The sequence below is a fragment of the Pollachius pollachius genome (assembly GCF_949987615.1).
Source record: "Pollachius pollachius genome assembly, chromosome: 12".
NCBI classification, from domain to species: domain Eukaryota; kingdom Metazoa; phylum Chordata; class Actinopteri; order Gadiformes; family Gadidae; genus Pollachius; species Pollachius pollachius.
Window position 1 is genome coordinate 2,851,275 of NC_136945.1, and position 21,736 is coordinate 2,873,010.

The following is a 21,736-nucleotide window of genomic DNA, read 5'->3' on the forward strand; positions in this document are numbered from 1 at the left end:
AAAAAGGGCAGGTTGCTATGGCAGTTTGTTAGCCTCGTAGATATTCAAAGTCTTTGCATGTCTGTGAAATCTGTGGTAAGTTTGTTCCTGATGTCTTGGTGTCACTGGCAGGAAGTTAGGAAGTGCAGAGCAGTTTCCAATGGGTTTTGTGTGCAGTCTGTCTTCTCTTGGGAGCAAGGTCTGTCGGTGGCCTGCCCTCTTGATGGCCAGGCTGTGTCCACTAAGGCTTGGTCAAGGATTTCCTTAGTTTTGGGTCAGTCATGATGGTCAGGTATTCTGCACTGCGTATTCTCTGTTCAGGGACAAGAAGCATGCCAAGTTTGCTGTTTCCTTATAATTTGGTGGTGCTTAATCGTGGTGGTGGTTGCGAATCGGTGGACCTAGTCCGGGCTCACAGGACTTAATTCCTGAATGTAAGTCATTGTGGCTAAGGGCGTTATTGCGGAGCGTGGAGCGTGAATCTCTCTCTCTCTCTCTCTCTCTCTCTCTCTCTCTCTCTCTCTCTCTCTCTCTCTCTCTCTCTCTCTCTCTCTATATATATATATATATATATATATATATATATATATATATATTCACTGTGTATACTTATGCACTCATATGGCTATATAGATTAAAGATTAGTATTAGACAAGTGGTAATAACGCACATGATATGGACCAGTGTGTATGTTGTACCCATGGACATATTAAAGGTTGTACCACCAGAGTGTTACCGGAGTTTATTCCCCAGCGGAACCTTTGATTAGACTCACCGCCTCCCGTCGTCAGGGGACGGACATAACGGGCACACAGCAAAAAAAATGGCAAATTAGCAACCTTTGACAGTCCATTTATTCAAATATATAAATGTAAATTGATTAATCATCATCGTAACCACAGAGCTCTACTTCACGAAAGAGTAACGTTAACGTATGAGAGGTAAGGTTTCAACAAAGCTATTGCGGGTTCTTCGAGATTTATATCTCGTTGCTGCATCTTAGCTAGCCGAGCGCGATAGCCTCAACTTAGCTCCTGTTAGCGGAGTAACGCTATCGTTGAACATCAGACAGCAGAGCAGATCGAGAGCAAACGTTCGCCTTCTAGCTCGCAAACCAGTCACACTCCTTTGTAGGCAAGAATAAATAGTAAAGGTTGTCTGTACCTGTTTGGTGACGCGGTCTTTGTTGTGTAACCTACTGCTTTGGCCATAGTAACGCTACAGTAAAACTTCATCTTTTATTACTAGCCACACATCTTGAAATGCTTCTGCTAACATAACACCGTAAGAACACTTCACAATACTACAGATCAAATGTTGGCTGATATGCCATTAGGTATCATGCCGAATCACCAAATTGTCTTAATATGCTGGGACTATTTGTTTATGAAAGCACTTTGTTTTAGAGATCAAGTGAAAACAAATGTTTAACTTGGTATTAAATGCTATGAAATCGTTCAACACTATATTGTTATTGTGTTTTTTTTAGGATCGAAATGAAATGAGGTTGTATAGGTAATACTCAAGAGTCCCATAAGACACCATGTCTGAAGAGGCGGTATCAGAAAGTGAACTGGAGCAAAGCCTTAACAGTGAAGAAGAGGATTTGGAAAATGAAGAAGAAGAAGAAGAAGAAGAAGAAGAGGATGATGGGGATGGAGATGATGAAGATGATGAAGATGATGCAGTTGGTGAGTGATGAGAAATTTGTCCCTGCATTAATTTGATACATGGAAAGGAGTGTATATACATGTAAACAACTGTACTACCGTTAGAGGTGTAACTTTAATCTAGGAGGGAGAATATGGTATATATGCAGATTTATTTTACGTTCATAGCTTCATGAACATTTGGAGGATGATATATTAATATTGACTTAACATTGGGTTCTGTAGTTGACAATGTGTTAAGTTAACATTATGATCGATGGTTGTCTTTGTTTTTGGAGTCGATTTGCTTCATTGTGTACCTCCCAGACAACTAGAATGATTTCTTAGCAATTAGATGACCAATGTCCTCTTGTCCTGACAGAGCAAACTGGCAGTCCCCAGGACAACGCAGAAACATCTCGGGATGGCGAGGAGTCCGTCAACTCCGGGGAGCCCTCTTCTGAGCCTTCGTCCCAGCCCCCATCTCGCCCCCCCTCCCGAACTCCATCCAGACCTCCATCTCGACCTCCGTCGAGACCTGCTTCTTGCTCCCAGCCTCAAGCCTGTCCAGAGGACTCCAGCCAGAGCAAGCCACCTGTGCTCAAAACTAAAACCCCAAAGACTAAATCATCCAAATCCTCCAAATCCGCAAAGTCCTCAAAATCCGCAAAGTCCTCAAAGTCCTCCAAAGGTTCCAGACTATCAAAGACATCGAAACCTACACACATGAGGAAGAACATCAGGTACACTGCCCTCAGTTGTTAAATATCTGCATCCCATCTCGTGTTTTCTTTGCCCTCTGTAACTCTGTGTTGTTACAGAAAGCTGCTGAAGGAGCATCAGCTGGAGGCAGGGACCAAAGCGGCCCAGCAGGAGGAGATGGAGCGGCGGAAGCGCCTAGAGCAGCAGAGAAAGGACTTTCCCACCACAGCCCCACCGGTTGCTGAACCTCAACCAGGTTACCCCTGTTAGCTAACCTGTTAACTTACCGTGGCTATCCAGTTAACTCAATTTCTGTTTTTGAATAATTTTCTTCATCTTAATTGTCTTGTTTCTGTTCCTTTCTCCCATGGCCTCTTCTACACTAGCAGACACTGCAATAAGGGCAGGGGAAGTAGCCCAGTTGGTTCCCACTTTGCTCAGCAAGCAGGAAATCATCTGTCTGGATAGTAGTGGTGGTGAGGAGGAGGAGGAAGAGGAGGAGGAGGAGGAGGAAGACGACAAGGAAGAAGCCTCCAAGCTCCCTGGTAAGAAGTTGAAAATGATACTGCTTTAAAAACATATTCTAGTTGAGATATATTGGTTAAATGAATATGACTGCACAATATGTGAAGAGATCTTTCCTGCATCCACACCTTGTAGTCTTTCACTCCTCATCGATCGACACGTGTTAACAGTGCGGCTCATTTGCTCCGATGTAGACTCTGATGTAATTGAGCTGAGTTCTGGGGACGAGGACGCCCTACAAATCAGTAGTGAGTCCGCCGACGAGGAGGCGGAGGGTGGAGGCACGCAGGAGAGCAGCGGTGCCCATGTCAACGATGCGCTGAACCAGCCCGACACCCAGGGGCGAGTGCTGGTCAACATCAACCACCCAGCCGACGAGGAAGACCTCTACCTCGCCCCGCAGTTAGCCAGGGCTGTTAAACCTCACCAGGTCTGCACTCTTACCATGCTCTTTCTCTCTCGCTCTCTCGCTCTCTCGCTCTCTCGCTCTCTCGCTCTCTCGCTCTCTTGCTCTCTCGCTCTTGGTCTTCCTCCATCCCTCTCTCTCTATGGCTCACTTATCTTGAACCACTCTTAAACTTAACTTTAAACGTGGGCTTTTAAGGGCAGCTTTTGGGTGCATTTATTATTGATTAATCCATCTTATCTTGTCTCCCTCATCTGTAAGGTTGGAGGAATCCGCTTTTTGTATGATAACCTTGTGGAGTCCCTGGAGAGGTACAAGAGTAGCAGTGGTTTTGGCTGCATCCTGGCTCACAGCATGGGGCTGGGGAAAACCCTGCAGGTCATCTCCTTCGTAGACATCCTGCTAAGGCACACTGGGGCCCATACCGTGTTGGCCATTGTCCCTGTGAGTATACTGATCCCATGAATCATTTCCATGCTATTGCTCTGTACACTAACGTATGTCTGCTTCACTTTAATTGAAGCGATTGAACCGAATCAATTGTAAGCGCTCGTATTTCTTCACCCCAGGTGAACACCCTTCAGAACTGGCTAACCGAGTTCAACCTCTGGCTTCCTCCCCAAGAAGCCCTGCCACCCGACACCGACCCTGCCTTTGCCACGGGCCGCACATTCAGAGTTCACATTCTCAACGACGAGCACAAGTATGTAGAATTAAGCCCCTCTGTGTGGAGGAGTTAAAGCGTTAAAACTGCCACCAGTAATCAACGAATGGACAAGTCCATCGCCAAAAACGATGGCTGCTTAATGTTGCAGTTTAATACAAATATTTGGTTCGTGGATCATTATAAAGTAATTGTTAATGATTGTGATTGTTATTGTTGTTTTTGGGCTGTTTGTCAGATAAAGCAGCCCATTTAAGATATCAGTTGGGTCTCGGTAACTTGTGCTGCCTTTATCTATTTATGATTTTATAGAAGTTATTGATTGAATGATTAATTGGTTGATTTATCAACTTTGAAAATAACTATTGACTAGTGTCAGGCCTGGTTTTTGTCCCGGGAGGTCGGATTTCAACGTGTGTGTCCTTGCAGAACGACGGTGGCCAGGGCGAAGGTGGTGGAGGACTGGTCCAGAGACGGAGGAGTGCTCCTCATGGGCTATGAGATGTACCGCCTGCTGTCTATGAAGAAGACCTTCGTCATGGGCCGCAAGAGGAAGTCTAAAAAGCCTGCCGGGCCCATCATCATCGACCTTGACGAGGAGGACCGACAGCAGGAACTCATGAAAGGTCAGTGAAGGTCATCAGTCACAAAGACGCTGAAATGAGCATGGGATCTTAAAATGGCTTTGCTTTGAAATTGTTCCACCAGATTTTTCAATTTCGATTTCTTCACTACCTATCCCAAGACTTCACAGGCATTAAGTATCAGAACTATTGTATCTCCATTCTTTACAACAGGTTAAGGCTTTGTTTACTTCAGGTATAGAGATACTTTATCTCCTGTGTTTACTTCCGGTATAGAGGTACTGTATCTCCTTTGTTTACCCCAGGTTTAGAGATACTGTATCTCCATTCTTTACCTCAGGTCAAGAGACTGTATCTCCTGTGTTTACCTCAGGTATAGAGACTGTATCTCCCATGTTTACCTCAGGTAAAGAAACTATCTCCTGTGTTTATCTCAGGTGTAGGGACTGTATTTTCTGTGTTTACCTCAGGTGTAGAGACTGTATCTCCACTTTCCACCTCAGGTAGGGCTGGGCGATTAGTCGAATTTCGATCTTGATTTTGATTTTAACGTCAAAAGATCACAAAAATAATATGATCTATTTTTCAATTATTTTTTATTTTTAGATAGAAAGTGCAGCTGGACCAGCTGGATACATATGTGTACATTATTTTAGATTTGAACATTTTCCTTTGGACCTTTTTGTGTACTTTTTTTTTCTTGCTGAGCAAAATTTCAAAGTGTTTGGGAGAGACAATCTGAATAAATACATCATGTTTTCAAACTCAAAAATAATCGTTTGAATAATCGTGATTTCAATATTTACCAAAATAATCGTGATTATGATTTTTTCCATAATCAAGCAGCCCTAACCTCAGGTATAGAGACTGTATCTCCTGTGCTTACTTCAGGTGTAGAGACTGTATCTCCTGTGTTTACCTCGGGCATAGAGACTGTATCTCCCATGTTTACCCCAGGTATAGAGCGGTCCATCGCCCGGCCCGGCCCCGACGTGGTGATCTGTGACGAGGGCCACCGCATCAAGAACTGCCACGCCAACACGTCGCAGGCCCTGAAGAGCATCCGCTCGCGGCGGCGCGTGGTGCTGACCGGCTACCCGCTGCAGAACAACCTCATCGAGTACTGGTGCATGGTGGACTTCGTCCGGCCCGACTTCCTGGGCACGCGGCAGGAGTTCAGCAACATGTTCGAGCGGCCCATCCTGAACGGGCAGTGTGTGGACAGCACGCCGCAGGACGGACGGCTCATGCGCTACCGCAGCCACGTGCTGCACAGCCTGCTGGAGGGCTTCGTACAGAGGTGAGCCCCCCGCCTCTGGAAGGCGTTATGTGACGTGTAGATGTGGTGTTGGATGAGCTTATGCGTTTCTTGTGCACAAGGTTATTTATCCGTGAGCTGACTCGTTTTGGGCTGGAGTAAAATGAATGCCTCTATTTCATATTGACCACATTACTATTTGATTTTATTTTGATTTAACCCAAAAATTCATTGAGGGCAAAGCCCTCATTTGCAATGATGTTGAGTGAAATACAAAGGATACATATATTTAGGAATTTAACAGAAATAGCAGGATAAAAATGTTAAGAGCAGAAAAAGAAAACAAACAGACAATTAAACATATAAATAATAACAAACACAATTAAATAAAACAATTACATGAATGAGACATGTGGTCTTTGAGCAATGTCTTAAAAAGGTTAAATGGAACTGTAACCAACTGTAATGTTAAAGGTAATATAACACAATGCAGTGTTGCATCAATTCCAGGTTGTAAGGAGACTGGCTTGTATTCTTTAAAGAACTCTGATAAAAGGAATAACACACAGACACAGTGAGGTACGTTTGACCTTTCATCTACCGATCAATCAGAATCAATCAAAGATTATTCACACAATAATAATAACAACACTGAACCTAAAACACTGAACTCAAAACGCTGAACCCAAAAGAGGTCCACAAGAAAAATAACAAACTAAATAAAATGGGTACCCAGCAAGTCTTTGAGGGCAATCAATTCAATGAAAGGAGGCGTTCTGTTCCTACCGCTACCGCTACGGCCAAACGTTCTTGAGCAGGGCCAGTCGATGACAGGCTGCTTCAGCGTGGATCCGGGCTCTCTCAGAACACGGGGTGTACAAAAAACAGTAAGGACTCTTCCTCTCTCATGCACGTAGTGAGTGGTCCTCTTTCCAGTGTTCACCTCCAATGCGAATTCCTCTTGTTCTAAGTATCGTCAAATCTTCCAAGTCTCTATGTTCACTTTTCCAGTCTATGTTCAATCTTCAAGTCTATGTTCGCTCTTCAAGTCTATGTTCAATCTTTCAAGTCTATTTGTTCGCTTTTCCAAGTCTATTTTCTCATGTCTTATCTCTCGGTCTCTCTTTTACACGTTCAGCAGAGAACCACTTCTCCCGCGTTCGCCGATTCTGTCGCGCTGCGATGCGATCACCTGTCGCATGTTTTTCATGTTGTTCTTTTAGGGAGCGTCAACAAAACACGGCCTCCAGTGAACCGTTTCAGTTAGGGGCCGTCGGCAATATATACTGGGAAAGATATATATACACTATAGATATACACCATACACACTGTATTATATATATTATTATAATATATATATTCATATATACACATTATATATACATTCATATATTACCAGATACTGTGAAAAAGCATGGGCTACAGAACCAAAGTGTTAATACCTAGCTCATGCTGCAGGGTATTCCAGGCTCATAGGGCATAAAGACTAAAAGCAGTTTTCCCTAGCTCAGTACGGACTTGAGGGGTCTTTAATGCCAACCTGCCAGCCCGTGTCTGGTAGGGGCTTGAATACCACTCAACCAATGATGCGATATAGGCAGGAAGTTTCCCTAATAATGCTTTATAAATAAATAAAAATAAATGCAAATCGCGGTGGCGCCTTGCGGATGGAGAAATCCATCCAACTTTTTCAATGGTGGGTATAGTAGGCTTCCTCCGTTATGAATCTATGGGCTGAATGGTAGAGTACATCCAGGGCCTTGAGAGACATGGCAGATGCATACATCTCCATAATCCAGTGCAACTGTCTCTATAATCCTTTTCCTACAGGGATTTGGGAAATTACATCTGTTCCTAAATAAAAAGCCTATGGTGGTTATGCACATGTCATGATGCAAGTTACTCCTAGTTCTGGAGAACAGCATAAATTTGGTTTTCTGAGCATTCATCACGAGTTTAAGATCAGTTAAAATATTTTGAAGGATGTTAAACGAAACCTGAAGCTGTTCCATGGCTATCTTTACAGAGTCAGCAATACAATATAGAATAGTTTCATCCGCATAAAGATGCACCTGACAATTAAGCAGAGGGACAATGGTATTAATAAAAATTGTGAAAGAACTGGGCCTAAGGCCGAGCCCTCCCTTTGTTATTAATATCGACTCAGACTGATTCATTCCAATTTTTACAGATTGGTGTCTACCATCTAAATAACTTTTAAACCATGCACAGGCACCTGGAGTCAATCCCACTGACAGTGTAAGCAGGAGCAAGGAATGGTCAACGGTGTCAAAAGCTTTAGAGGTCAACAAAGATAGCAGCACAGTGTTTTTACTTTTGTCGATCCCATTGACAATATCATTTACCACCAGTGTAGTAGCAGACACTGTGCTATGGTTGGGCCTGAAGCCAGATTGCTGAGGGCTTAGAATATAATTAATGTTAAGATATGTCTTCAATTGAGCGATCACCAAGGACTCTAGAATTTTAGACAGACAGGACAGTTTAGATATTGGACGATAATTATTAGGGTCAGTTTTATCACCTCCCTTATGCAGAGGGGTAACATGGGCAGCTTTCCAGAGCCCGGGAACAACTCCAGTAGTAATGGATAGGTTAAAAATGTGCGTTAATGGCTCAGTGTCTGAGATCACGCACTAGACCACTATATAGTGAGATCTAACCCTTTTTGTAGTGCGGTCCAAATGTATTATTATATAATTATTATACTGTACATCATATCCCACAATGCATAGAGAAAGTATTGTACAACCAATTCTCAGTAACCAGGCATATATATATTTATTTATTTTTACCACCATGCATTGTGCTGAAAGACGGATAAGAGGAGAGCACAGTATCATTTAGAAATGCTGTATTTATATAGCCATTTTAAATACACATGTAAAGGTCTAGAATCATCATATTCTCTCTTACATTTTTCTTAAGTTCTGCTAGTTTAGCATGCGCAGCACATATCAGTTCTCTCAGTCTAGTAGTTCTAGCTCTGGGAAGCATTATCACAGAGATGGGAATAAATGAATCTGTGAATGAGTATTATTACTAAGTATTTTCAATGGAGTAAAATAGGTTTTGGGTTGGGAAATATGCTTATTTATATATCTTACAAATGCGTGACTGTGTTTATTAGGTGATTGCTGCATGCAGCGCTCAACTAATGTTGAGCGCTGCAAGTTTTATTCTTTCTTTCTTTCTTTCTTATTCTCTACAAACTTTGGGACCTCTCTCCTTCCTCAATTTTTCTCAATTCAAATTATAAAATGTTCAGAATAGATTTTTTAAATATTTTATACTTTTCAAGATATTCTACTTTTAAAATACCATCTTTTTTTAACATGGGAGTCGATAGGAGGACAGTGGAGCCGACCCCTTGTACTGTTTAAGACGTAACTAAATCAATTTTCCACCCTTATCTTCGTTCAAACCATTTAAGTAATCTACACACTTGTATCTTCACTAATATCGAAATGGAATTTCGATATCATTTAAACTTTCTTCAGAATCACAGTTTTAGTTTCATACCGGCACTGTTTTCAGCTGTTTTCATTGAAGACGTCTGCCCATTCTGACAGTCCTTCTTTTTAAGAAATCGTAACTCAATAATTTTTCTACCGTTTACCTTCGTTCAAACCATTTAACAAATCTACACACTTGTATCTTCAATAATATTTAAACAGAATTTTGATGTAATTTAAACTTTATTCAGAATCACAGTTTTAGTTTCATACAGGCTTCGTTTTCAGTTGGTCTCATTGATTCACGTTGACGCTGGAGCATGAGGACGTTCAGCAGTGTTGCCACATTGGGCGGTTTTTCCTATCGGATTGGGCTAATTTTGGAGGAAGTTCAGGCAGTGTTGCCAGAATGGCCTGTTTTTCATGCTCTATTGGGCTACTTTCAATCACGCACCGGCTCGCTATTCTCTTAAAGACACACACACACACACACACACACACACACACACACACACACACACACACACACACACACACACACACACACTCTGCAGCAGTGTAGGGCAATACATTTGACCTTTCAGATTCTTCAGTTAAATTAATTTTACATTTCTGCATTTTTAGCATTGCTTTGCGCTTTTCATTCAGCTGTCACTTTATTTGCTTCCAACCATTTACATTTTCTTAAATGGTGTGCATGTTTACATTGTTTACTCCATTTAGACTTTTGAACTTTGCTACAAATCCCTTCACTTGATTTAAGCCATTTAACGTTTCTTGTGCTACAGCACTAACCGCATTTTCTGCAGGAAATGCATTTTCTTGTTATAATTGTTGTTCCCCCAGCGCTAGCCGAAGTTGATCTGGCACGTCTAATTATGCAATGACGTAACACACACCCGAGTAGTTCCTTCATTTCACCAAGAGCTCCCCATCTAGAGCTCAAAGAACTCCCTGGATAGTAAGAAGGGAGTAGTGACATAGTTATTTTATAGATAGTCATAGCTATTTTGTCTGCAAAAATCTAATGCCAAAATCTAGATATCCTTCCATTATTCCTATCTCTACTGAGTCTGTACATCATCATGTTTTCCCTGTTTCCCTGTCATGGTAACCGTCTCTCTTTCTGTATTTCTGGGTTGCAGGCGAGGCCATGACGTGCTGCGAGACCAGCTCCCCTCCAAGGAGGAGCATGTGATGCTGGTGCGCCTGTCGCCCATCCAGAGAGCGCTCTACACAGAGTTCATGAACCGCTTCCGAGAGGCCGGCAACAGTGGCTGGCTGGGCCTCAACCCCCTGAAGGCCTTCTGCGTGTGCTGCAAGGTGGGACTATTTCTATTTGCTTTAGCTCTCTTTCTAAATGAGAAACATGGTTGGGTGCGTGCCGTGCAGGCGTCACTCGTTAAAGGAGAAATCCGGTGTGAAATGGATCTGGGATATGTTTAGTATGATAACGAGTTGGAATGGTCGTTTGGGAGCAAAAAAGCTTGTATAGACGCATTCTTAAGTTGGCTGTTTTTAGCCGATTCTATCAAAAAGCTATAAACTGGGAGCGATAGGGGCATGTCTCATGGTAAAAACTAAATCGCCATTTTAAACCACTTACAAGGCTAGAAGTAGCCCGACACTTCTTTGGTAGTATAATAAGGGTCTTAACATATAAAACGAGGCATTGATAACTTTGTAAGTGTACAGATTGTTTATTAAAAAGGACATCTTATACACACAATACCATCAGTAGTTTACCTGTCGACGCCATCTTGGTTTTAAGACTCGATAAGTAGATTGGCGAACACAGAGCTTGCGTGTTGTTGACGGATGTCACCAGCTCTGTGTTCGTCAATCTACCTATCCAGTCTTAAAAATAAGATGGCGTTTTGATAGAATCTGCTAAAAACAGCCATCTTAAGAATGCGTCTATGCGCTTTTTTGCTCCCAAACGAACATTCCAACTTGTTATCATACCAAACATATCCCAAATCCATTTTACACCGGATTTCTCCTTAAGTTCGACCGTGCAACTGGTTTGAAAAATGTGACATCGGCCCAAACCTACTTTCTAACCCTTTCTGTCCATTTGGGTCTTAACAAATAAGTGTGGTTGTGTTTTGTGTGAAGATCTGGAACCACCCCGACGTGCTGTTTGAGACGCTGCAGAAAGAGAACCTGGCCAACGAGCAGGACCTGGACCTGGACGACCTTGCCTCTAACCCCAGGGGCCCCCCTGCCGGCCTCAAGGGCAAGGCCAATGCCGCTCTGCCTCCCATCAACCATAGTCAGGAACGAGCCAATCAAGTCATCACCTACGAATGGGTGCGGCACCACTACGACTCTGTTCGCAGCCTAGAAAATGGATCACATTCAAGTTTCTCATGTTTCATTTTCATTAAGTTGTGCTTTTCATTTATTTGGGCACTAATAGACAGCAGAATTCGGAAACGTTCCAGTCTGTTGGATCGCTAGCCTGCCAGATTGTTATTTTGGTCTTCCTGGCCTGGAAGAGACATTTTGCCTTTCTTTAAATGGGGCTGTACCCCACTCATACTTCTCTAAAACGAAAACGATTCTCTGGTTCAATCGATTATTTGGCTATTTGTGTTTTTAAAAAATAACTAGAAATGCTTTTTCTAGTTTTACATGGCATTGCGGTAATGAAATCGTCTCCTCTGTCCACCCCGCTCACGACATTGTTTCATTGAACATCCACACACCCTGAGCAGAATGTCCTGTTAGATCCCTCCTTAGGATACATTTATTACTGAATATCCAATGTCTTAAACTGAGGTTGACAAGATCAATACGCGATGGATCAATCCATAGTTCTTGACTTGTAGTTGTGTTGTCGACTGAGTTATTGTAGTACAGCTCTCACAAGATTTTTGAGAATAATAGTCCAGATGTTTTTTTCACTGGTGTCACCTTCACAATATCTTACATAAGATAAGAGTGTGAACCCTGTGAAGCATTAGTTATCCTGTAATCATTATTTTCTCTTTTCCGTGATTAATATGTAAAGGAATTTCTCTATCGTTAGCCTCTACATCATGTTGTGTTCGGGTATTATAATGCAGGTAACTTCAATGGTTCTGAAGACCAGGTCACTTTAAGTGTACAGAAGTCATCAAGTTGAGGTATTACCTTTGTTTCTTCAGGCTAAAGACATCATGTCCAGGTACAGGACCGGGGTGCTGGAGAACTCTGCCAAGATGGTTCTGCTCTTCCATCTGATCGAAGAGAGCGTGCGGACCGGTGACAAGATCCTGGTGTTCAGGTCTGTCCTTCCTGTCCTTTGGACTACACTACCTTTTAAATGAGACTTGCTCATTTATTAGGACTTGTACTTTACTCCATTCTAATGGATTGATTTTATACTTTCCATAATGGAGCAGATTTGGCCTTGTATGCATTGTAATCATCAGTGGTCAATAACAGCAGAACTCCTCTCTCCATGTGTAAGACAGATGTTGTAATGTGGATTGTTCTTCAACCGTTCAGCCAGAGCTTGTCTACCCTAACGGTGATCGAGGACTTCTTGGCGAAGCGGCCCATACCGGTACATGGTGACATGCCCAGCCAGCCCTGGGTCCGCAACATCAACTACTACAGTAAGTCCTCCATGCTCTGCCCGGTTCTCATAGAGACCACTTCCCTGTTTTTAGACCACCTACCCAAGTATCCATGTCGTAGATGATCAGTTATCATAGCTGTCATTTACCTCATAAGTACCTCATTGGCCTACGCTGCAGACAAATACATTTTAACTGATGATTGATTAAACTTTCCGATCTATCTTTTGATTATTCTGAATAAATAAGTCTCCACATTATACACACGTTCATGAAATATGGCAATGAATAACACAGCTTTCAGTATGGGTGAGTCCTTTACTTAAAGTGGCTCTAGGCTCGATTTAAGATCGAACCATCTGCTATTGGTGAGTGAAATGAGTATCTGTTTTTAGTCAACTTGTCTGTCAATCACAGATCAGTTTTATTAGTGATGCGGTAGAGATGAATTTGATGTAATAATGGTCCTCCCTATTCTCCGTAGGGCTGGATGGAAGTACATCCTCCTCAGAGAGAGAGAGACTCATCAACCAGTTCAATGACCCGCAGAACACCGCTGCATGGGTGTTCCTACTGTCTACAAGGTAACACACAGACTCGGACACACGCGCACACACACACACACACACACTCACACCCACTCAGACACACACTAAAGGGCTGATTATGGTGATACCTAGCAGTCGCTTTGTCGTAGTCGTGAACCTTTTGGTTCTGCGTCGGGTTAACGTGTCGCTATTCAGGTCTGTGGTAAAGAGAGAAAAAATAGTTTGTCTTTGTCTGTGCATGCTATTACTTTACAATTGGTCTACTACTAGAAGTTTTTATTATGGTATGGATTCTGGCAACTTGAAAGCTGAATACGACCCCAACTATGTTTACAAAAAACAGAAGATAGGCTGCTAGTCGGTCGTCTGTGTCCATGCTGGTCAAAACGTCTCCACTTTTTCATAGATTACTAGTGGGTAAAAAAAAAAAGGTTTCGGCCATGAAGGAAAGAGTTACATGTTTGGCCTTTGAATTTTTACATACAAAGCGCTTTGCCGGAAATGATATAGTTAGCGGTGCAATCACAGCCCTTGTGGCTGCGTCGCCTTGACGCCAGGTTACGATTTTTGGGGGGCGCATGTCAGGCCCTTGCGGTTGACGCAAAGAGAGTCCGCAAGGATGTAACGTGTCAGAAACCGCCTTGCGTTGCGTCGAGGAACCTTAAAGAGCCCTTTACACTTAAACAGTCACGCTCACTCAAACACACACACGCACGCACACACGCACACTCAAACACACAAACAAACACACACTCAAGCACACTAAAGCACACACTCAAACACACTCAAACACTCACACACACTCAAACACTCACACACACTCAAACACACACACACTCAAACACACACACACACACTCAAACACACACACACAATCAAACACACACACTCAAACACACACACAATCAAACACACACACTAAACCCACTCACACACAGACACACACTCGGGTCTTCATGTGGCTGTGCTGCTGCAGGGCGGGCTGCCTGGGCGTGAACCTGATCGGGGCCAACCGCGTGGTGGTGTTCGACGCCTCCTGGAACCCGTGCCACGACGCCCAGGCCGTGTGCCGGGTGTACCGCTACGGCCAGAGGAAGCCCTGCCATATCTACCGGCTGGTGTGCGACTTCACCCTGGAGAAGAAGATCTACGACCGGCAGGTCTCCAAGCAGGGCATGTCGGGTAAGAGACGGGTCGGCTCAAGGGTTGGCTGGTGAAATGCAATGAAGACGTCTCAAACATGAGCACTAAAATCCACGCATGTGGTATGCTGAGCAGGGCAAACCCCTACGGCCAGCCGATAGGGTCGTCCATCTGCTCGTCAGACCAAATTCTCACTCTATATTGTGCAAGAAACTACATTGATTATGACTGAAAATAACATTATGATGTTTTACTTGTTTTAATATTAATATATTATTATTATATAATACATGTTGTTTATTAGGCTATAATACTTCTAAGACATGAAGTCAAAACATCCCTGTTTTCACAACTTTGAGCTTGCCCAACCTCATGGATACTGCTAGGAATAATTTACTGAACCTTTACTGGGCTCCAAACTTAACGATACCATGTGTAGATCGTGTGGTGGACGACCTCAACCCCGTGCTGAACTTCACGCGGAAGGAGGTGGAGTCTCTGCTGCACTTTGTGGAGGAGGAGCCCGACCGGAAGTACTCCCTGAAGCCCCACGAGGACATGGAGTCGGTCATGAGCCAGGCCTGCCTGCTCTACCCTCACCTCATCACCAAGGTACCGGCTCCCAGCTCCCAGCTTGCTGCTGCTGCTGCTGTTTCTGCTGCTGCTGCTGCTGCTGCTGCTGCTGTTTCTGCTGCTGCTGCTGCTGCTGCTGCTGCTGCTGCTGCTGCTGCTGCTGCTGCTGCTGCTGCTGCTGCATGGACCCACTCAGGAATAACACCGTTTATGGGCACTTCTGAATGTTACATGGAACTGCTCCTCATGCAAATAACAATATCAGCTTGGTGAAATATCTATGTGGTCAACACCTATTTGTTAGTGTGTGTGTGTGTGTGTGTGTGTGTGGTGTAGGAGTGTAATGCACTTGATTTCTTCTGTTAAATTTCCACTGATTATTTAGGTAAGTCAATGTGAATCGATTTGGACATTTACTTAGTTAATCAACCAAGCATGTTTTCCCCGTTTCCCTCTGGCTCCTTACCTTTTCTGTGCAGGTGCCAACTGTTATCTTCTGTCCATAGATCCCCTTCCATCACGAGTCCCTGCTTATGGACCGGAAGGAGTCCAAGTTGACCAAGGCAGAGAAGAGAGCCGCCAAGAAGAGCTACGAGGACGAGAAGAGAGCCTGTGTCCCGTACTCGCGTCCGTCCTACGCTCACTACTACCCCACCAGCGACCAAACCCTCGCCAACATACCAGCGTTCAGCCAGCGCAACTGGTCAGTTCCTTCTTAGAAAAGGGGATTACAACGGTTTTCTGACCCCCCATGTCTGTAGCCTACCACTGGCCATCCTCGACTGAAATAAATAATCCTTGACCAGCTCCTTGACCATCTGGATTCTAAGCTTTTATTTGATGTTCAGTTTGTGAAGCCCCGGTGATGGGAGAAGGTCACTATTGCTGTGCATGTGCAGTTACGCAACTTTAGTTATAAGCCTCTTATTTAGTTTGAAGTTGGATTTTCCTTGTTTAGCTAACAATGTATATGATGCACTAAAGGTTGAGAATCTAATCTTTCTAGGGGTTTGACCGCTTTCTTATGGGTTTAATGCCTGAGAATTTCTACTTACAATTGGGGGGCAGGGGCTTGCCCGGATAAAGGCCATTTAGGGATGAAGACGTTAATGAGCTGTATCGGTAGTTGCTTAGGTTAAATGCCTTTGCTTCAGCTCAAAATACTAATTAATAAAAGACTTATCAGATAACATTTGTATGTGTTTTTAATTTGTATGGTCTTTTGTATGTTTCAGGTGTCCCGGTGGCAGGCCAGAGGACAAGCCCGTGGCTAGTGTCCGGCCCATCCAGTCCACTCCCATCCCCATGATGCCCCGACAGGCCAGCATGGCCGGGTCCAGCTCTGGAGGGGGCGGCGGCTTTCCTGTCAACTTCCTGCAGAAGGCGGGAGTTTATGTCCAGAGGATCGTAACAACAACTGGTAATCATCTAGTGTCATCCTCCGTTACACTCTCCAATCACTAGTGACATCCTCCAGTAAACACTCCCGAATCCGTAGCTATCTAAAGATGTTATTTACTTATTGGCCGCTTAATGACCAAAATTGCTCTGTAATTAATACCAAATGTATGTATTTTTCCAGACATTGTAATTCCAGGAGCCAACAGTAGTTCAGAGGCCCAGGCCAGAATAGGAGCAGGAGAAAGCATCCATGTCATCAAGGGTTCTAAAGGTAGGAACACTCCCATTGCACAGCACTTTCACGTGTTGTGATAGCTCATGTGATGGAATACATGAACTCTGTTTTTTTTTTTTTACCCCAGGTACCTACATTAGGACAAATGATGGTCGAATCTTTGCCATTCGATCTGGAAAGATCAGCCGGCAAGCAACAGGAGGCTCCTCATCATCAAGAGGTATAGTATATACTTAAAGCAGTGAAGTCCTCTTAACGCAGTCAGGTCATCTTGTAGAAGTCAAGTCCTCTTATAGTATTGAAGTCCTCATTTAGTATTCAGGTCCTTACTCATAGTAGTGAAGTCCTCAGTATATATTAGCGGTCAAGTCCTCTTGTAGTGGTCAAGTCCTCTTGTAGCAGTGAAGTCATATAAAAGTAGTGTACTCATTCAGGTCCTCTTCTAGTGATCAAGTCCTTCCAATAACTGTCCCATTTATTTATTTTCTGAACTATGTTTGAGGCAATCCTTGATGGGGTCTTGATGGAAATGACTAATAAATTACCTAATTATTTATCTGTGGATTAAACTAAGACTTTCTAACCCTAACCCTTATTTTGTTTTGGTAAACGTTTGCTTAAATATCATAGCAACTGCAGGCCTCGACATTAACAGTTGCCCGCTTGCCCGGGGCAACTAAAAGTAATATTTGAGCAAGTTGAGATTGATTTCTGGTTGCCGGGCAAGTGGATTTTGGGTGGATGTTAATATAAAGGCTATTGATTCAAGTGTATTTAGAAACTGCAGAACAACCTTTTGTTCCGCAAAATCACACAAAATAGAAGTATTTGCAATTGATCAGCGCGCTGTCTTCTCTTCTCTCGGACAGCGAGTGAACAGACATGCATCGCTTCAGCGGCAATATAGCCCCGCCTTCTGTCACTCACTCGCAGTGCGGTCTCTGGCAGTGATTCGAAGGTGTTAGCTAAAGGTTAGCCAACACAGCCAGCATCTCATCGGTTTAGGTAGAAGGAAAATGGAGTAGTGATGGAGGAGTGCAGTTTGGAAGTACTTTGGATTGAGGCAAATTACCAAGGAAAGTCATATGTAAGAACACGGTTTTGGGTTTCATAACTGTGCACATGCACAGCAATAGCATTCTTTTTCACGAAATTGGACCCTCACAAACTATATATTATATTAAGGCTAAGCCTCCACTTATTCCAACAGTCCAAACCATATCATTCTGTGACTAAAACTCGCAAATAACAACTTAAGAAGAAACGTCCCCTTTTCTTTTAACAACCAAATTAAGTTTTACCTTTGTGATTTTTGTCCACAAAGTTGATTCTGATCGCATAAAACCACCATAAACAGATAATCCAGTGTCTGGGCCAAATTTTGCAATTAAACATGGTGTTTACAATCAATGACTAAGAGAAGGTTTCTTAGGAAAAAGGTAAATTGCCTTCAATCAGAAAACATGTTCTTCAGTGCAATCTAGTGGCCATATGTGTATTTGCGAGTGTTTGGCTTGGTGCATTCGATTATATTTGCCCTGAACTTTAAATAGAGGTGTCAAGTGCCAAATTGAAAGCTATCTACCTCCCGACCAACTGATAATTATTTCCGGTGGAAATGTTATCTTCCACTTATGCTGTGTTCCATGGCTTTATTCACTTTAACCAAGTATTATCCCCATTGAATATTTCACTTGCACAACAATCTTTCTTTTGGCACAAAGATGACATTATCGCCCTTGCAGTTGTGGAGATATACTCTATTTACTTTAGGTACGTTCTTTCCTGAAAAAAACTTTATCGAAAAAAAAACTGATATCGAAAATGGTATAGAATATCGATATTTTTCCAGGTATAGTTTTGAAGTTAGAAAATCCAGTATCGTGACTGACAACACTACTAGAAACGCGATTGTGATTATTTAGTTAGAGCTACAAGAAAGGTGAAAGTTAAAAAATACATATCTTTGCTACTAGCTCTGACATTTAGTTATGTACATTTGCATAAAATCCTGCAGGTCTACAGATAACTGGGCAATAGCTTTAATAGGTTGCAACGGTGGACTGAAATCACTTCATGGCACGATGTGACCGTTCGATAAATAATTAAACAAAGAGAAGTTTTTTATTTTTTAAACACAACATGTGTGGAAGCTAACATTCAGCTTCAGTCTGAGCTAGGATGAGTTTTCTGAGCCCCCCAAAACCAGGCCGGGTGCCTGGCAAAAAGAGGCCTGTTCACGATTCTGATTATAATTTGGGCAAGTGAACATCACATTCGGGCAAGTTGAACATGACCTGTACTTGCCCGATGGGCAAGTGCTTTTGAAGCCTAAGTGTCAACCCCTGAACTGTGCTGTCTGGGAAACGTCCCCTACCTCATCCCTAGCTCAAGGAGCCAGCCTCTGTATTCGCTAGACAGTAGCGCCATCTACAGGGCAAAACACCTGGGGCCTCTACGAATAGTCAAATCTCCTAGCCTTTATGCCTCCTTTCCTTAACCTTTGTGGAAAACGTCATCGGGTCATGGAGAGATGAAAAGGTGCTTACTTTCGAACATAGGAAAAGACAGCACTGTTTAAAATGAATTCGACTCCACCGACGTCATTGCGCGACGGTGGGTATTGCCGACCTCTAGCGTCTCTAGTGTGAAACTACAATTTTCCGAAGATTGACTAAAACAAGCGCTCTTTGATCCATGCGTTCTTGTCGTAATGATTTCAATCAGGATATCGCCAACAGTAAGAATCACTAAGGTCGGACTTGGCCAACGGGAATATTTTCGGCCACTTGAATTCCAATTCACATGTGAAAAAAAAGAGGCTAAACTTATGTTGATGTTGAAATTAACTGCCCCCAGTAGTCTTTCTTAAATGTGAAGTTGGCATTTTCTTTTCTTGGTGTATTTTATGTGCTTACTAACCCGCAATAAATTATTTCATTTATATTCAAATAATTATGTTTCTAGAATTGGTATCCATTATTATCAATTGTACTTTCTTCCCTTCTATTCTTCTGCTTTACCGCGTCTCTCATGCGTATTCGCGTAGAGTCGGTAAACTTCATCAGTGGAAGCATCAAGGCTCCTTTCCCAAGGATTTTGAGAATTCGAACCACCTTTCCTCCAAGCACTTCCGGGTCATCTCCATAGGAAAGGAAATTTCCTATGCAAAAAAGAGAATTCGTAGAGGCCCCTGGTGTTTGATAATACCCTGTGCACTACGCAGGCTAGCAGAACTGAGTGGAGTTGTGTATTGGACAGGGCTCATCACCATGACTGACATGAAAGGCCTTTTTAGAGGAAACTTGGTTTGAAATTAAGATCCCAATAGTATTCTGCTAGGTCAAACCATAGGCTGGATTATTTTCGACTTAAGCTACATTTTATAAACATCCATGTTTTATGGTGATAAAATGAATCCTAGCTATACTAAATGTTTTCATCATGCGTGTAGAAAATGTTTCATTAGGATCTTCTTGCACATGTTGTTTTTGCCTGTAGAAGCATATGTAAATCTGTAAAGCAATATTTCAGTTTGCATTTAAAATAAGTGAATTGCCATAGAGGACAGAAAAGCAATGTCTTTTCCTGCCACCAACTCACGGCACTGATGTCCGTCCTTGTTCATCCAGACCTGCAGGGTTCCCAGGCTCGCGCCATCAGCAACGGCTGCTCCTCCCCCACCCAGAGCAGCCCGGACGGACCCCCACGGCCCTCCACTCCTGAGAGCCCTGAGATCCTGCGAGAACTCCGGCGCTACGCAGCCTCCGCCGACGAGGACATGGCCGGGGCGCCTGGCGGCCTGCCCTCACCGCTGGACATGTCGTCCGGCGCCGCGAGCGACTCCCAGCACTACCAGTCCAGTGACCTCAGAGACGACCTCCCCGCTGCCTCCGCCTCCGACGTCCGTGGCAACAAGCGCAAGCTGAGCACTAACAGCAGCAACAAGCAGTTCAGTAGCAAGCGTGCTTCTGCGGCAGGGCGCTACCAGGGCATGTCCCTGGGCAGCGGAGGCTCCTACCCACAGGCCGGCCTCACCTCGTCCTCTTCCATGATGGGGAACATGGGTCACATGACAAATCCGTACCACATGGGCAGCGGCGGGGGCTCCTCCTTCCTCCAGAACGCAGGGCAGGCGCTGGGCGACCTGCAGGCAATGTTCCCGTCGGCCGCGTCCGACCTGCTGGGCCAGGGGAACGGACACCTGCCCTCCACGGTTCCGTCGTGCTCCTCACTCTCCTCCGTCTACTCGTCAACCGGGCCGGCCGTGTCGGCAGCCTCCGCCTCCTCCTCATCCTCCTCCTCGCTGGCGCAGGGCTCCCTGCCGCCCTATCTGATGAACCCCAGTATGGCCGGCCTGCTGTCCCCGGGCTACTCCCTCAACTACGGTGGGTCCGAGCCCAGAATGTACTCCAACCCGCCCGGGGGGATCCCGTCGTCAGGCCCCGGCTCCTACAGCGGCCCCCGCTCCAGCCTGCTCGGCATGGCACTGAGCCAGGCCGACGGCCCGCTCGCCGGGGATACCGACCACAGTAGCTCTGACGATGACGTCATCGAGGTGATGGGCCAATAGACCATTATAACACCTGGCACGTGGTTGGCTCCTCAGCCCCAGCCCCTTCCTTCCACACCCCCATGTCATTAATCGTGAATCACCATGTAAGGGACAAGACCTTTCACTACCAGTTTACATGAACAGTTGTGGGGGAGTTGTGAAAGACACTAGTAGTTTAGATGGTTCTGCCTGCCACATGGGTCTTTGGGCATACGATCGTAGTATTGGAGTCAGACATGTTTTTTTATTTTTTATTATTGGAATAACATGTGCATCAGTCTTTTGATAAATCTTGTAAAACTACTCCCAATCATGTTTTTCTTCTAGGCTAGGTTATCAACAAATTCACCATGAATAAGGTTTCCCAGCTCACCTTTTCACCCCAGGAAGAGAGACTGCTCAGTGTAGTGTTGTGCAGAAATGCATCCATTCGATTTCACAGGATCTAAAAATGTTCCACATTCCATTTTGT

At 44.0% G+C, this 21,736-nt stretch overlaps 1 protein-coding gene across 2 annotated transcripts; it reads left to right on the forward strand.

The window, feature by feature from the left end:
* Nucleotides 1-781: 781 nt before the first annotated feature.
* Nucleotides 782-21,290, forward strand: rad54l2 (RAD54 like 2). Of its 2 annotated transcripts, none has more exons than XM_079748497.1 (22): nucleotides 782-920; nucleotides 1,469-1,670; nucleotides 2,011-2,371; nucleotides 2,450-2,586; nucleotides 2,717-2,875; nucleotides 3,050-3,285; nucleotides 3,523-3,705; nucleotides 3,831-3,964; nucleotides 4,355-4,551; nucleotides 5,467-5,809; nucleotides 10,389-10,566; nucleotides 11,362-11,556; nucleotides 12,396-12,514; nucleotides 12,739-12,848; nucleotides 13,294-13,393; nucleotides 14,334-14,539; nucleotides 14,940-15,112; nucleotides 15,580-15,776; nucleotides 16,309-16,493; nucleotides 16,656-16,745; nucleotides 16,837-16,929; nucleotides 20,342-21,290. In XM_079748497.1, the coding sequence occupies exons 2-22, from the start codon at nucleotides 1,523-1,525 to the stop codon at nucleotides 21,280-21,282; spliced, it is 4,485 nt and encodes a 1,494-aa protein (XP_079604623.1). In that variant the 5' UTR covers nucleotides 782-920; nucleotides 1,469-1,522; the 3' UTR covers nucleotides 21,283-21,290. The 2 variants fall into 2 exon arrangements, with proteins under 2 accessions (XP_079604623.1, XP_079604624.1); XM_079748498.1 differs by having other exon boundaries at nucleotides 2,720-2,875.
* Nucleotides 21,291-21,736: the final 446 nt, after the last annotated feature.

Coding starts and splice junctions, on each gene's coding strand:
- rad54l2 (XM_079748497.1), top strand. CDS start 1,523: ATGTCTGAAGAGGCGGTATCAGAAAGTGAACTGGAGCAAAGCCTTAAC. Junction 14,540..14,939: donor CTCCAAGCAGGGCATGTCGG/GTAAGAGACGGG, acceptor TACCATGTGTAG/ATCGTGTGGTGGACGACCTC. Junction 15,113..15,579: donor ACCCTCACCTCATCACCAAG/GTACCGGCTCCC, acceptor TTCTGTCCATAG/ATCCCCTTCCATCACGAGTC.